At 34.0% G+C, this 18,186-nt stretch overlaps 1 protein-coding gene across 1 annotated transcript in view; it reads right to left on the minus strand.

Moving 5' to 3' along the window:
• LOC122814111 (vomeronasal type-2 receptor 26-like) overlaps window positions 1-18,186 on the minus strand; it is a 192,498-nt gene that overhangs the window by 75,768 nt on the left and 98,544 nt on the right. The window contains exons 2-3 of the mRNA XM_044086726.1: window positions 9,725-9,952; window positions 7,569-7,692 (exon numbers count right to left, since the gene is read on the minus strand). Of these exons, the coding sequence (XP_043942661.1) occupies window positions 7,569-7,692; window positions 9,725-9,952 (352 nt within the window). The remainder of the gene's footprint in view (window positions 1-7,568; window positions 7,693-9,724; window positions 9,953-18,186) is intronic.

The following is an 18,186-nucleotide window of genomic DNA, read 5'->3' on the forward strand; positions in this document are numbered from 1 at the left end:
ATGTTGATTATATTTATTTTATTAGTTATTGTTCCAGTTTATGAATCTTTAGTGATTATTTGTTGTTTATTTATTTAACAGATTCTTGAGTTTGATCCATGAATTAAGTGCAGGAGTTGTTCTGATGGTTCTTCCTTTAACTGATAGTATCTCTAAATGACAAGTTTCGGTTGCAAAATTCAGAAATTCTTTCATTGAAGGTGTTGAGACCTTCTTCCAATTTTTTGTAACTACTTTCCTCACAAAGTTCAGAAGACTCCAATGAAGATGATAGTCATTTTTCATGACACATGATGGAATTGGCACATTGAAAAGGGTTAAGGAATTGTTTAACATAAAGTTATCAGTGAATAGTGCTTGTAAAACAGTTCTTTCCAAAATGGTTTAATTACATTACAATCATAAATCATGTGCTACCAATTGGTTCTAAGTTCCAAACCACACCTCCAGCATTTAGTTTTCTTATTAAATATGAGTTCAACCTTGTGTGGAGTAATGAAAGTTTTATGTAGGAATTTCCAGGAGAATAATTTCCATTTCAAAGACATTGTGGTTTGAGCTGAAGATGAGAACATCATATTTTTTTCACTACTACTATGGTGGTAATTATTATTAGCCCTAAAATAATTCCAATAATTATCTTTACAATCATTTGTCTTTTCCTTATTCATGTTGTATATTTTAGATAATATTCCTTTTCCCATGATATCCTGATGCACCAGTAATAGTAAACATTCTACAAATGTATGTATCTCTTTTTTAATTGATATATGCATCGAATTTATTTTTTTTCTATGTAAAACCATTTTGTACATATAACCACATTTCATAATGTAGGTTATGTTTATTCAAAATATAATCTAAAGTATTTATTTTTTCTTTATTCATAAACTGATACCAATATATTAATTGTTTATCCCTGAAAGCATTCATTGTGAATGTTTTAATATTGTTTTATGTGTATGCTATATGAAATGTCAGAAACAACCAGACTTTGTATTCTGGATCTTTGTATATGTTTCTGAACTTATTCATTATTGTGTGGATAAAGTATGAATTTATCACTATGTTTTGGTGTTCTAAAATAAAGTCTTTTAAAATCCAGAGAAAATTGTTATTGATTCAATTATTGTGACATTCATATTTTCCATGATTACTTTTTAAGTAAATACTTTCATGTATACCTTTCCATTTAGCATAATAGTTCTTGTTTGTCCAGTAAATAATAATTGTTATAGCACTTGAGATTGAGTATAATTCTATGTTAGGTAGATCTGTTCCTCCATATGACCAACTTCTTAGATGGTGATTAAGTGCCAATCTGGGTTTGTATGGATGCCAAAGAAATGTAAGCATCAACATATTCAATTCTTGTATGTATTGTTTTGGAATGGGTAGAGCTAATGACTGTATTACATATAGTATTTTTGGTAATAATATCTTTATTATTAAATATCTTTCTTCCATTGTAAATATAAATGTATTCCATTTATTGCTTAGAGTTTTAATTTTATCTAGCCAAGTGATGTATTGTGTTAGTAGTTTCTTTTATATTCTTAGTTAATATAATTCCAAGGTAAGTTATTTTATAATCTTTGACTATATATTTAGAAAAAATGTTTTGGCATATCTGAGATATTACTATTTATACATATAATTTTGTTTTATCTTCATTAAATGGAAGACCTGATTTAGATTGGAATTTTTTGATAGACTTTCTGTTATCCTTCAACTTCAATAAGATATCATCAGCAAATAGAAGTAATTTTGAATTTAGATTATGATCAAACTGTACACCTACTATAGCTGTGCTTGATCTTATATAATTTGCAAACGGTTCCATAACCAGATTAAATAATAAAGGGGACAGTGAGCAGCCGTGCTTTGTTCCTTTGGTTATCTGTATTAATTGCAAAATATAAAATCCTATTTTTATGTAAGCTAAAGAGTTAATGTAAAGGTATTTTATAAGTTGGAAATCCTTTAAAAAATTATATTCTTGTAATATTACCAAAAGATAATTCCAATTAAATGTATCAACAGCACTGTTAATATCTAGACTTACTATGATTAAATTATCATTTATATTGTTGGTATATTGATTGTAGTTAAAATTGTTTTTATATTATCATAAGTACTTCTATTTCTTATAAAACCAGTTTCATCATTGTGAATTAGGCCAGGTAAAACCTGTTGAATTCTATCTGCTATTATAGACATAAATAAATTGTAGTAAACATTTAATAATGAAATTGGCCTGTAAAAGGTACATTTGAAGGATCCTTATCTGTTTTCAATATAGGTGAAATAAGAGTGCACTTCCAAGATGGTGGAACTTTTACTACATGTTTTACTGTTTGGAAAGTATGAAGTAATATATTTAATGCAGTTTTGGGCATTATTTTATAAAGTTCACGTGTTATACCATCATTCTCTGGTGGTTTAGGTTTTAGCTTACTGATTTGATTTGTAAGTTCAGTCATCAATATGGGTTTATCAGTTGTTTTCAGTTGTTGATTTGTTATCTTATTTTTAGTATTTTTCTAATAAATGCTTTTATTGTTTCTTGTTGATCCATTACTGGATCCTTTTGATTAATTTTAATGAAACGTTTTCTAAATTCATTGAGAATTTCTTCAATTGCAGTGACTGTCCCTTTTTTATCTTCACTGTCTAATTCTTTACTATATCTTGTTTTGATCATTATTTTTGTTCTCAATGCTATTTTATATAAATATTTTGAGTTTATTGAATGATTCACTAGTTTTATTTTTTCTAAGTTTATTTTAGTCTTGTGAGTTAGAATTTCTAAATATTTATTTTGCAGAATATTTATTTCATTTGACAAGTTTGTTCTTCTAATTTTCGTCTATCAGTTTTTTGTTGTAAATCTATTAAGTCCTTGTCCCATTTCTTTTTTTAAATAAATACCAGTTTAAAATATATATATACTTCTGGTACTTCTGTTGTATTAAGTTCTATGCATGTTTCAGTCTCTTTGTTGAATAATTCCTTCAAATCTTTTAGCTTAATAATATAAGCTGGGATTCTTTTAATGTGGACATTTTTATTGTCATTCAAAGAAAATTCAACAGTTATAGCATTGTGATCTAGGATTGGACAATAAACTATTTTATTTTTATTTTAATACATGGTTAAATTATTTGAAACAAGGACTCTGTCTATTTTTGAGTGAGTACCATGAGAAGTGAGTAAAAAAGAAAGAGTCACTAACTAGATATTCATTAGTATCTTTAATATTGAGAAGGTTGTTAAGTTATCACTGTGGCTGATATTCTGCATTTCCCCATAGCATTAGTGTTTTTATTGTTAAGAATACAATTAAAGTCTATTGCCACAATAAGGCTTCACCATGAGTACTGTAATATCTTATCCAATTTAAGTTTGGCAGTTTTAACACCCATTCCTGGTATCCAATAAATATTAACAAGTGAATATATCTTTGAGTTGATTTGTAAATTTACTAAACCAAACATATCTGTATCATCACCATAAGTTTTCAGGATATTTGATAATGGTAGAGTATTTTTCCAAAGAATAGCTACTCCTCTTCTTTTCTGACCCAATTGGGAACTTGCTATAACTGTATAATGTTTATTATTAAGTCTCACTACATAATCTGTTAATAGATGTGTTTATTGGATAAATATTACCTGTGGTGAAAATAATTTAATATATTTAGAGAAGCTATTCCTTTTGCAACCACTATTTAACCCATTTATATTGATTGAAATACATTTTAGTTTTGTCATCTTTTAAGCTAAAGAACAAGTAATTCAGGCATTTTGAGAGACAGAATATAATGATCTAGTTGTACCTATAGAACATTTTGTATTGGTAATAAAGGAACTCAAGAACTGCATATACTATTGATGTTCAATTTGTATGATTTTGTAGACACCTGAGTGTGAATAAATAGTCCAAAACATATGTAACATAACATAAGTCTAACTATCCTTCCCCTTGGAGTACAAAACTCCAGATTTGAACAGCAAATCTATCCAGGTCATTCTACTTAGCAGTAGAAGCAAAATTAGTTCAGCCCAGCCATATTATAATTCATCTAAAATAAGCTGTCATTATATGATCTAGTATTTGGCACAGCTTACATTTTTTTGTGTTTCCTACTTGCAAAAGTTGATACTGCTATGCCTCTTATTGAGTATTCCTGTAAAGGTAAAGTTTTAAACTTGATTTCAAGTTATAGTATCTGTGACTCTTTCTATAAAATAGCAAGTGCATATATTTTGAATAAGGAAAGTGTACTTTTGTCGAGTAGGAGTAGAGTGATAGAAGAAATAAATTATTATAATTGTCACTCTTCTGGTTTAGTATATTTGGGTACCTGTCAGGACTATCAAGCTTTTATGTTGGGAAAACTGAGCATAAGCTCAAAAAAAAAAAAAAAAAAAACGAATATACAAACATTATTATGATATTCAGACAAAGAAAGAGAATAACACTCTATACAAACACTCAAAGGAGTGTACGAAGGCTAAGTTAAATTTTTTTTGTTCTTGAGGATGTAAAGTGTGATATAAGAGGGGGGCTATGGGAAGAAAAAATTGAATATAAAAAACTGTGGTGGCAAGTTACAATACAAGCCAATATCCCTCCTGGACTGAATGAAAATATTTCCTTAGCCCCCTCCTAAAATAGAGATCAGCTAAATTGTAACCACCAACACTGTAAAAACATTTATGAGTTTTACAAAAAACTTTTTTACTTAGTTTTTATGGGATTTTATTAATATAAACATATTTATAAATAAGTTTTTAATGAAGTATATTCACGTTAATTTCATCCACTTTACCCATTTTTTAACCATATTTCAAACATTTTTACTAACACTATACAACTTTTCTATGTTAACATTTTTATTAGTTCACATCCTTACTATTGTATGTTTTTTATGATATTTTTCTCCATGTGATAATGTGTTGTACCAGCAGATGGTGCTGTCTCTAGCTTTCCAGCACACAAGAGAATTATTAATAATAAAGTGATATGTATTTGTATTTAAAACTTTATACAGCATACTACACTTTTAATTAGTTTAATTCTTTAAATATCTATGTATATGTCTTTATACAATACAATACAATTTGTGCTTTTATAACAGATTTGATTAACATATTTAAATTTGCATTTTTATGTGTGCCTTTTTTGATGGGGGAAAGCAATTGGGTTTATAGCAGTTTTAATTAATTAGTTTTTTTTTTTTACTTAGTCATTTCTGATTATATAAATGACTTTGGAATGAGGATTTACTCCATCTGATGAAGTCTTCACTTTGAGAAGGACGAAAATGCAGTGATTATAGTTAAGCATTTATGATTTGTGTTTTCTTTAATAAAGTGAGAGGTTATTCAGCAGCTATGTCTATTGTGGTTTACTCCTTCTTGTTGCCATTTCCTTTGGACTTATTGGTTTCTTGGTTGGCACTGCCTTTACAGTTTTTTGTGTGAATTCTTTTTATAAATTATTCACATGTACATCTAAATCAACAACAACAGTGCCATCACTTTCATCACTCAAGAGAACCAAACATTAATAATAAGACACCCAACCCAATCCCTTATGTTAAAGATAAGCAAACATTCAGTTATTAAGAAGAATTGTATAATTTAGTGTGCAGACATATTAAAACAAAAATAAGTTTGGTAAATAGAATTACCTTTTAACTTACATCTTGTTTTCCTTTTAGTGTATGAATGTTTGGTGTTTTTTTTTTTTCTCTTTCTTCTATAATGTGAAGACTGTGTCATATATAATTGAAATGGAACCTGTAAGAGAACATATATATATATATATATATATATATATATATATATATATATATATATATATTATATATAAATGAAGAGTCATTTTACTTTCAGTTTCTTCTTCTTTCCAACATTTTTCTATCCATTTCTTTCTGCCATTCTTTTCAGGGGCCTGGTATTCCATTCCATTCTTCAGGCTGTTCAATTTTTTTTTTGTTTTTTATAAAAGTTAATGTAGAATCTAAGTCCTCAGGAATAAATATTTTTAGTCTTACTAGAAAAAGTAAATGGACTTTGATCTCTTTCTCCTTCAGTTCTTTGATTAATGGCAGAAACATTTTCTTTTTGAAATTACTGTTGAGGAATAGTCATTGTCAAATCTTATTATCCTTTAATTTAGTTTAATTGGAGATTTTGCCCATACAGTTTTAAGAGTCAATTCATTGTCCTGCGATGAGAAGAATTTAACTATGGCAAATCTCAGAGCTGTGTTTTTATCAGATGGAGCCATAGCAAGGGATCTGTATTCCTCTCAATCCCATATGACATAGCTTCAGGCAGTTCAAGTGTACTAGAGAGCCAAGGTGTCAAAAAACTTGTTAGATTATTACCTTCAATTTTCTCTGGTAGACCAAAAATGCAATATTATTTCTTTGAGATCTGTTTTCCAGATCATCAGTTTTTGTTTGACAAAAGTCTGCTCTGTTTTAATAGCTAATCAGCGTTATTTTCTTCTGACAGTTTTTTCTCCACATCATTCAGAGCATCTTCTATTCCTGTTATTTGTAATTTCTAATGGTTGAGAGTCTCCTGAATTTGTTCCATCTGTTTTGTACAATTGTCTTTGAAGCTGTCTATCTTAATATTCATTTTGTCCATTTTTGTTGGCAATTCCTGTATACTAGTCAAAACCATTTGAAGCTCCTTCTTGAGTGAAGTGTCTTGAGAGTTTGCTTTAGAGTAACTCATCTTGTCAGAAGAAATATCTTTCAGTTAGTTGTTTGACAGGAAAAAATAGGAGTATTTAAATAATTTTATATGTTATTGTAGAGAAAAGTTTCAATTACTTTTTCTCAAAAATAAAAAAAACATGATAACATAGAAATAAAATTTCCTTTCAAAATATGACTAATACAGCAGAGCTGAAGACTTGTGTTTCTATCTCCTCTGCATCTTGACCACACTCTTCTAGGCTGCAATGCTTATGACTTATTTTAAAAGTGAACATTCAAACAACTTAAAATGCAACAACATCTGTCCTGTGGAAATCTGTAGCTTGTTTTCATTTTATATTATTTTTTAAATCTCTCTTGTGACTTGCTGTCCATGATAATTACTCTGATGCATTTAGTTTTTTCAATTACATTTTGTAAAGGAACAGTACTTTTTTAAGTGCATGCAGGTTACAATTAGAGTGCATTTTTAATGCAACATGTGTTAATATGGTATGACAGAGATTATGTCACTACTGTTAATGTTAAGTGAACTTCTTTAGTTATGTATTTTAATGAAAGGTAAATAGTAAAACACTGCATGCACAGAAAATTGCATATATTTTGTACTAGCAAGGAAAATATATGCAGTTCTCTTACAGGAACAAAGTAATAGGACTAGTACACACACAAACACAAAATCGTATAATTTACAAATTGCTCTAATTAGCAGTGACTTCATCTAATTGGCATCAGTGACATTGCCTTTATTTTTATAATTTATGTTCCTACTCAGGCAGAATCTCCCATCAAATGAATAATCTAGCCTGTCCTCTGCAATACTCACCAGTCTGATTTGAGATTTTCCCCTCAGGGCAAGGGGTACAGTCAAAACAACATATAGGCTGTCCCTTGCGAGTAGATTTCCTATATCCTGGGCCACAGCTTTCACTGCACACAGCATGTGGGACCTAGAAACAAAACAGTAAGAAAGATAAAGTAAGTTTCTGCATCTTGTGTTTCATGATGAAAATGATGAGTGTTTGCATGATTTGACTTGCACATGGCTCAGTGGTTCAGATACACATCACACATCACTGTAGTGTATCATTGTAAAATAAAAATAACAAGTGTAACTCACCACTAGCAAGTTACATGAAACAACTATTTACAATTTCAAATATGTTGTATTTCATTCATTGTACTTTTTATTATTTTTTTATTTTTATTTTTCCCTTGTTGGCCAGGTTAGCCCCACTAGGCTAGTAGCCTTTATTCAGGGGTGACCCATGGTGATATTTATACTACTAGAGGAAATTTGCTCAGGGTATTGGGGAACTTCCCTATTCCTGTAGCTACTAAATGGTGCCAAAGGGGTCCTCCTAAGGGAACCAACAGCATGGAGGAGAAGAGAGCTATGGAGAGTTTGGTGGTAGAAAATGAGAACTTGGAAAAACATTTCTTCAATATGGAGCTTCAGAGTCTAAACAAGGTTTATTGAGTGATGGATATTACAAATGTGCAGCATTTAGCTATTTCAATGGAGAAAGAAGTAAGTGAGTCTGTTGAAGATGTGCAGATAATAGAGCTGGTGTCATTAGGGCTTGCAGATGATATTCTGTTAAAAATAATCAAGCAGGATGATCCAGGTGACAGTTCTGCTGTTTCATGGGATGAGATGGCAGATAATTTTTTTTTAGAAGTGTCAGGATTTCCTACAGGGACTGGTAATAAGTAAGTTACCAGTAAAGGGGAATATGCTACATAAAAAAGTTGAAAGAGTGTGTTTATTTTTGGGGGGAGGAAGAGACAGTAGACTATGTTTTTTGAAATGTAAAACGTGTTAAACTCTGGAAAATGTGTTAAGAAATGTTTTTGAAAATATTAATGACAAACTGTATAAATATGAATATGATTTGTATGGATATTGTAAGAATAAGAAAAAGAACATGCAGAAAGGGTAGATAAGAATTTATTTTCTGCAATACGGTTAATTTGGAATTTAAGAATGAGTAATATTTTGTTTAATGGGAAATTAATTTTGGCAGATATATTGCAAAAAATCAGATTATGATTGTGGAAGAAGGAATGGGGGTCAGTTTTGGAAGAATAATAATGATGCTATCATAAGAAATATGATGAACAGTAAACACAAACTAAAAATGTGTATATATGTGCCTATAAGTATGTACATTTTGTAAAAATGTAAAGAACGCTTTTCATGTTGTGTTAAATAAAAGACTGCGGGATCTTTTATATCTACCTGAACTACCACCAACTCAAGCAGATGAGTCCTCGATTTAACATCTTATCGGAAGAATGATACACTCAGGAGTGCAGCGCCCTGCTTATGTTACACTGCAGTGTCAGCAATCTATCCAACTGGTTGGGGGAAAAGGCTCCACAGCTTTCTGCAGCAAAGGTGAGTGTGATACCTGAAGCAAGGTGCATACTGATTTTATCTATCTATCTATCTGGCTATCTATTTATTTATTTTATTTTATTTCATTGTTGACATGGGTAAACCCAATAAAAACAAGTGCCATTTTTCAGGAATTACCTGGGAACACTGTCTTCTAAGTCACTTGCTTACAGCCACATATTAGGCAAACAGAGATTGAGGAAATCAAATCCAGGGCAACAGAATGAAGCTTGTTGGCATCTCATAGCCATAATTCTCTCTGATAAACTACTAAGCTGAGATCTACTCTTCTTCTCTGTACTTTAGGTGATGATCTTTGGCCAATGAGGTGAGATTAAGGCTCTGCCAGTAATCCTATCAAAGAATAATCTTAGCGAGTACTTCACATAAGGCGATGGAGTCACTTATGTAGCCAACTGAGAGGGTTTGAAACCTGTAGGGCACTAACCATGTAAATATTAGCAGTTTACCAGTCACCCATAATGTGTGCTACAACTTCATATGCATACAAAAATACAGAATACAGCAATAAACAGAAAGTATGCAAAACATTATATTCCATTATAATTGTTTCTACTAACCTCTGAAGCCCCATTATTCCACAAAATGGCTGCTTTATCTATCTGAATCTGCTGATCATTTGGAGCCCATGACTTGAAGTAACCTATTTTTACAATCCGACTTGTTCCATTCAGGAAAAACTGAAAGTTTTGTATGTCAAACTGATTAGGAATATTGCCAGTCATATCAAAATATATCTCTTGGCCTGCTGTATTCATAAAATGGACAGTCTTGACAAAATTGAGAAGCTGAAAGTATATAAAATGCATACAAAGATTTGATCAGCTTGCATAATGAGATTATAACTAACTTCACCTATTAAAAATGTAAACATGATAACATTTTGGCTTCTCTTATTGCTGATATAGCAGTTTGTCCATAGCCTAAATATCTTTTCTGTTATATCTTACCAAAGAAATGCCTTATACAGGTGTTTTTATTCACTGTTTTTGGAATACAGGTTCTCAGATTGACAGTTACTTGGCTGGAAAACAGCAATGACAGAAACAAGTTTGAATTACCATTGGGGATGTTGGTCTCCCTGCACTCCCCTACCTAATATAATCAACTCCGGGATCTTACTTCATTATATCTATATCCATATTAGAATGTTCCAAGGTTTTAAGATTTGTATGCATCGTGTATTATACCATACTACAAATTGGTGACCTTTTAGCTGCAGTGTATTATAGGTACCTTGATAGGAGATAATTAAGGAGATTGTACAATTGACCTTTTTCTGTAATCCACCTAAACTAGTAAACCTAGACTATGTATTTATTTGACATGTTTTAACTAAGTAATGGACTTGTAAGAAGACTATTTTTAGCCATGAACTAAGCCATATTCTGAAGACTAAGAGCATGGGCTATTAATAGTAATCCACATTTATACAACAGTTACAAGCAAATAAATGTGATAAGCACTGAAGTGTTGCAGATTTGTAAGAAAGGTTTTGCAAATACAAAGGTATACATTTATAAAATACACATTGAGTTTTTACAGTTTTGTAAGAGAGATGTAAGAAAAATGACAATGAATGCCTGCCATGGTAAAGAGACTGGTGTGGAAACAACACTGCTTTGTTCCAGTGAAGAAAAAAAATGCATGGTAACACAATATCTTTTATTCTAGCAACTTTCTAAGTTTATAAGAGCAGTATTTAAAATGTGTCCTTATTTTGTGGGCTTTGTCCCCCCCAATGATTTTTGGCTTTGTCCAGATTTTTTTGTGGTAACAGGTTTAAAGCTATAATGCTCATGTGGTTGTGTTTGGTCCTGAGGACAGAGTTCTTCCATTAGTACAAAAATACTTTCTTCACAACTATGTGTGTGGGTGTTGTGTTTTATTTGTTTTTTGGGGGGTGCCTCTATGTTTGAATAGATAGATATATGGATAGATAGATAGATAGATAGATAGATAGATAGATAGATAGATAGATAGATAGATAGATGGATCAATATAGATACAGGTAGTGAGATAGGGGAGAAATGGCTCCTAACGGTACTCATAACAATATGGAGAGAAAGGTGTATCCAGATAACTGTACGATAAGCATACTGATTCCAGTGTTCAAGAACAAAGGGGACATTCACAGCTCTGGGCATTACAGAACTATCAAACTCCTATCACATTCCATAAATGTTCTGGATAGGTTGAATGATAAATAAATATGTAAAGTAGTCGAAAGAAAAATGGAAGATGAGCAGTTTGGATTCAGATCTGGATGCAGCACAACTATTGAATGTTTGTGGTGAGTCAGATACTTAAGAAGAAGCTAGAATGAGGAAAGACTCCAACTGGACATTCCTAGACTTGGAGATAGCATATGACAGGTTCCCAAGAAAGCAGCTTTGGGAAGTACTGCAGTGGTTCAAAGTCCATGAAACATTGTTAGACTTAGTGCAGGTTATGTACAAGGATCCAACCACTCAAGTGCAAACAGTGTTCAGCCTCTCAGAGGGGTACCTAGTGGGAGTGGGTTTGCATCAGGGATCATCTCTAAGCCCACTGCTGTTTATACTGCTGATGGACTACATTAACAAACAGGTCAGAGGGGACAGAACAACAAATCTGCAGTATAAGCAGACTCTGAGCAAGAACTTCACCAAAGGATAAACTAATGGAATCCAAAACTGAAGGCACATTGAATGAAACTGAGTACAGATAAGACAGTTGTAATGTCAGCAAATGGGTGAAATCAAAAGTCTGAGAATTGAGATAGAATGTAAAATATTGGAACAGTTTACAACTTCAAGTATCTGGGAAGGGTGGTGAGGAAAAGGAAGTCTTAATGAGGTGGCCTAGGCTAGAATCAGAGGGGCTGCAGCCAAGTGGTACAGAGTGTCAGGGGTAGTGTGTGACACAAGAATTACAAAGGAGCTGAAAAGTAAGGTGTAAAAGATAGTGGTGTGACCAGTACTATTGTATGGTATAGAAACCTGGCCAGTAAAGACAGAGAGGAAGTTGAAGGTGATAGAAATGAATGTGGTAGGATGCACACCTTGGGACAGATGAAGGAATGAGGACATCAGAGAAAAAGCAAAGTAGCTCCAAGAAAAGGCCCATGGAAGCAGATTGTGGTGGTTTGGTCATGTGTAGAAAAGCAGAAGATAATCTAGTGAAGAAGATTTGGGAATCACAGGAAGAAAGCAAGAAGAAACAAGATTGTCCAGCAAAGAGGTGAATGGATTGAATCAAAGAAGACCTGCAACAGCCAAGCATAAGTGTTGAAGAAGGTAGGAGAGTGGCATTGAATAGAGAGAGATGGTGGCAGTTAACATGAAATCCCGGCCCCATATAGAAAGGGATACATATATCTTGTAGACCTCCACTAGAGTAAGTTTAAGATATTACCCACTGAAGACTTTAGCTGGCTGGATTTTTCTTGCAGGTTTTTTTGTAGGGTTTGTTTGTGTGACATTTTCATTCTTATATCAAATGGAAAAAAGAATGGGCAGCACCAGGGTAAATACAATAGCCCGAATTCACAAAACGTCAGCTACACGAAATTATGTACTAAAAACATCAAGCACATTAAAAAAATACAAATAAAACTACAAAAAAAAAAGAGTCCCCAGGATTCAATAAACTCCGTGCAGGAATAGTACTATTCCTTCACAGAGTGAACTGTGTCCATTTCTGCTTAGCTTTAATAGCAGCACGCCTTGCATATTCATGAAAGCCCGCTACTGCTAAGGCTAAGTGGATATGAACACTACTGAGTGCAGGGAGCATGTTTGGGTAGTGCATGCACATCTAACATGCCCCCTGCACTCTCAAAGTGCCAAACAGCACTTTTTAAAAACTTTTCAGTGTCTGCGGACACTGAAAGCAAATAAAATAGTAAAACAGTGTCCATGGACACTGAAATAGCTAGAAGATCAATAAATAAATGCAGGGCATGTGTGACAGGTACTGTCACGCACACCTTGCATTGTCAAAGTGCTGTACAGCACTTTCCAAGTGCTTTCAGTGTCTGCAGACACTGAAAGCAGGAAGTTTATATAGGAAACAATGCAGGGGGTGTGTGACAGGTACTGTCACACAACCCCTGCATTGTAAAAGTGCAGTACAGCCACACCCTTCAACTGCACAGGTTTCTTCAGAATGTCCAGATGTCCACCTCACATACTTTTCAATCTCTTAGAGCAAGGCATCTGGACAAAGCCATAAATAATGGGGGGACAAAGGCCCAAAAATAGGGACACTTTTTAAATATTGCACATACAAACTCAGAAAGTGGATAGAATAACAGGTTTTGCAATAGTACGGATTTCCTGAAGGGTATGAAGTCTGAAACTCAAATTCTGGCATTATTTTCTAACTTAAACCCTGAGAGTGGTTTGGCAATAATTTGCTAGAAAACCACAAGCATATGAGAAATGAACCAAAAGTGTGAAGCAAAAATCTGGAATTTTCTGCAAAAATATGTACAGTTGAGAGGTATGCTGCATCATATTTTTGGTGTGTTCCCCCAAATATCTTGTCCCTACCTGGCAAATAGCAGAGGATTTGAGTCATTAAATAATGACAAACATTTGAGTTTAAGATGCCACATCCATTTGAAAAGGCATGCTAATGCAAAACCTATTATTTTTATCAACTTTCTAAGTTTGTAAGAGCAATATTTAAAATCTGTCCCTATGTGTTCCCTTACAATTGCCTTTAATGTGACTGATAAGTAGTGCTGATACATGTAAATAAAGTGGTTTTATTAATTTCCCCTTTTTTCCATTCTAAGGTATGTTTAAGCATAGCTGAGTAGGTTTGCACATTAGGGCCCTCTGCTCAGCATTGCTTAAACTTTTCATAGCAGCTAAATAAAAATGTACAGCTAAAATCTCAATGACCCAATAGTGTAGTGGTTAGAGTCCCAGCTTGGTATTCATGGTTCAAGTACCAAGACAGACACTTTATTTTTACATGGGAAAGCATTGTTAAAAGTAATTTTTGTATGTGGAATTATGTAGTAAGTGATATTTGTCGCCCAGGGTAGTGTAGCTGATACAAAATGGAAGTATGAGTGCATATAACATGTTAAATCACCCATGTATACACAAGTGTCCCATACAGTGTAGTCACATCGCTAGGTAATGTAATGAAAGCACATATGGGGATGTCATGTAAAGTAAATCATATACACTTAATAATGCCAGTAATGATGAATTAATTAATCTACAATCCTGATATTTTTTTAAATGAAAACTGAGCAATGCTAAGTAGTGCTCATCTATGCTTAGCTGGTTTAAACATTGCTTAAATGTAAATGATAAGCAGCAGTTAGCTCAGCTAAGTGGATTTTCACACTGTTAAGCAGTACTTAGCATGTACCCCTTTAAGCACTATTTGATTCAGCTTAGTGGATTTATGCAGCACTTAGCTGAGCTTAGCATTTTCAAAATGGTCCAATGACAGCAAAGGGAGGGAATATGGCCTTATTTAAACTGCACAAGCATAGATACAGCCAGAAACTGTTGTAGTTGACCTGTGCAGGTACTATGTCGGGTGTTGGTGAAGGAGCACGCTTTTGGGTGCAGTACTGTGGCATTCAGGAGTCCAGGGTTATGGCTGAACTCCTTGTAGAAAACCATGATGAGAGCCTACTGCAGAGCAAGTATCAGGATTCACAGTACAAAGCAGAGGCCAGGGATTGTTTCGCACATGATCTTGCCAGTGCTACTGGCATCCTCTGAACTGGTGAGCAGGTACGGCATCATTATGCTGACCTAAAGTGGAGGAAGGGAGCACTCTTATCCCAGTGGATCCAAGATGCATGGGCTTGGAATGCTCCAGCAGTGTGTAACTATCAGTATCAAGTAGTTTGTACCAAAGTCTAGCCTGAATATGTGATAGACAGGTATGCATAATGTTTGTCCCCCCCCCCTACATCTGCAGCAGAGAAGGCTAGCAACATCAAACCCCATGCCAACAGACTGTTAAGGCTGTGTTGACAGGCTGGTGAGTTCAAATCTGTCTTACAGTATATAGTGCAAATAAGAAGGAGTACATTGTTTACTGCCAGTAGGTATACTGTTACTGTGTTAACCGAATAAATAAAGTTTGTCCGACTAATATTGATTTACAGGATATGTAGTACTAAAGCACTGTGTCATGTCACTGTAATAAAGATCCATACCACAAACTGCTGTGGTTACTCTGGTATGTTGTTGTAGAAACAGAATGTATACAGGTTTTCCACAGCAAATATGGCTTTGTCAGCATGCATTAACTGAGGTTGTTCTGAAAACAACCTGTTAAGAAAAACTGTAGATTGTAGAGTTGTAAAACAAGATATAAATGAAATATATACTGCACCAAGACCTGAACCCTGAATAATAATGTGTAATGTATCAAAGGGTGTCTCATGCAGCATTGCCATGTGTTAACCTTTGCTTTCCAGATTGTATTATTTCAAAGGAATAATATACAGTACACTATCTAACATGCATGAATCTCAGGATTACAAGGTCAGACTGTCTAAACAAGGCAGTATTAGGAAGAAACCAGTCAAACAAGAAACAGCAATTCCCCAGTAGCTCAGTGTGATGAGAAATAGCTTTGTTGTTAATTTTGCACACCCAGACATGGCTCAAATCCAAGTAGTGGTAGTAAGATGTGTGCATATTTACACACAAGGAATCAGCAATAACTGTAGAAACAGTCAGGTAGTATTAACAGATATTTTATCTACAGGTTTTACAGGTAAAGAAATGTTGGTAGTAGCTGTATGAAGGGTATACTAATACGCCATGTACAACTGTTCCACTGTCCAAGCCCATGCCTGAAAATGACAGCAGGATAGGTACATACAACATGCACTCTTCCCGATACATGTCTCTCAAGTGTCATGCTGTCATAGCTAGTGGTCACTGCTGCCAATAACCCTGGACACAGTAGGAAACCAGGTGAAGTACGCTAGTAGCACACTCAAATAGCAGTGCAGGGTACTCATTCTGTGCCAGATATGTAACACTGACATGTACGAGTCCCATCTACTCATGTACACAGAGTTGTCAAAGTTTGCCCCATACCATTCCAGGTTGACAGTTTAACACGTATGTTTGTGCTACAGTAGCTAAGGGCTATAGGTAGATGTAAAGTGAGGGCAGACCCGTGCAGTATTGAGCAGTACTGATGTGAAAAATAGAAGCCTAAACAGTTGTTAATGGACTTTCTGTCTCTCCCGCACCCCTTATCTGTATCAGTAATTATCATCCATATACTACGGGTACGTTGTTCTCAAAACCTAATGTTTGGACTTGTGTTCTATTATTATTCATATATTTAGTCGGTTGCATGTTAACATACCTTGTTCAAATATGTTTGTTGGTGGCCTGTTGCCATCAGTGTTACTGGCATGCTGTTACAATGCATATTGTTGTTCCATTTATGCATGTGTTTTGTTTGCTATGCAACTGTTTCAAATCTGTTATACGGGATTCATTGGAACACCCACGCATGCTGTTATAACTAATTTTGACATGTTTTGTTTTTATTTTTATTTTTATTTTATTTTATTTGCAGTTGGTTTACCAGGATAGTCCATTGGGCCATTTGAACCCGTTTTCAATGGAGTCCTGGGGAGAAAAGCTCCAATAACAATCTTGGCTACAATAGTTTAAAGATGATATTTATACAAATTTTGTAGTTTTGAGCAAAACATTTACAATTGATACAGCAAACATTACAAATAATGCAGACTAGTGATGAGGTTGAAATTGAAACAGACTGGCAATGGAACATTGCATTGTAGCAGCTGAGAGGCATTTCTTATTAGGAATATACAGATAACAGTTACAGTTTGATGCATTATTTACAAATAGCATATAAGTAACAGGAATATAAATATATGGAGAGTTGATAGAAGGAGAAAGTTTTTGATGAGAATAGAGATTGAGAGAGAGAGAGAGAAGGAAACTGAAGCATGGAATGAAGGGAAGAAGGAGTTTGCCATCATTAGTTATGTGGGGAGAGAGCAGGAGCATTCCCATTGGGATATTAGATGTGAGTGAAGAGATTTTTTGAAAGAGTAATGGTTAGAAGTGATATGAATGGAAGGTGGTAGGGAGTTCCAGAGACGTGCTAGACCATAAGATAGAAGATTTTTGCCTGGTGGATGGGATGGTTTGTACACTTCTATTAGATTTTGATTATTGGACCTTAATACTCGATCAGGTAGGTGCATCTTAAAGGTAGAAGAGAGGGAGGGACAGAGGGAGGGGTTGAAAATGAGCTTGTGTGCAAGAGTTAATTGAGTATAGATGAGATGATTTGGAAGTTCTAGCCATTTTAGTTTTTGGAGAGAGGAACAGTGATAGGAGGAGGACTTATGGCTGGTTGCAAATTTGGCAAATTTGTTGTAGCAGGAGGAAAGTTGTGTTTTTAGAGAGGATTGTAGGTTAATGAGAAGAGGCATTCCATAGAGAAGAGAGGGGATAAGAAAGGAAGTAGAGAGAGTTACTTTAGTGGCAGGTGTAAGGTGATGATTTTGTCGGTAGAGCATGCCTAGTTTTTGGTGTTTTTTTTGATATTTAGTTGTAAATGGGAGTGGAATTTAAGCTGGTTATCGATTTGGACCCCAAGTAATTTGGTCTCTGATACCAGTTCCAGAGGTATATTGTTTTGGCTAGTAATAGTGAAAGAGTTTAAGTTGAATGAGGTAGCTTTAGAGGGAGTAAATACCATTAGTTTGGTTTTAGAGGCATTTAATGCAAGGTGGTTTCTTTTCATCCATAGCTCAGTGGTTGAAAAAGCTTCTTGAGTAAGTTTTAGGAGTGTAGGGGTAGATGTGGCAGAGCAGATGATAGTTGAATCATCTGCATATTGAATGATATTTGAGAAAGGAATAGAGTTCCGGAAATCATTTATAAATATATTAAAAAGAAGAGGACCTAATTTGGAACCTTGGGGAATTCTGGTTGGGGTATTAAGAAATGAGGAGGTGGCCTTTTTCCATTTTACTGCTTGATATCGGTTAGAT

This window comes from Protopterus annectens, chromosome 10.part0 (genome assembly GCF_019279795.1).
Source record: "Protopterus annectens isolate FY-2018-M chromosome 10.part0, PAN1.0, whole genome shotgun sequence".
NCBI classification, from domain to species: Eukaryota; Metazoa; Chordata; order Ceratodontiformes; family Protopteridae; genus Protopterus; species Protopterus annectens.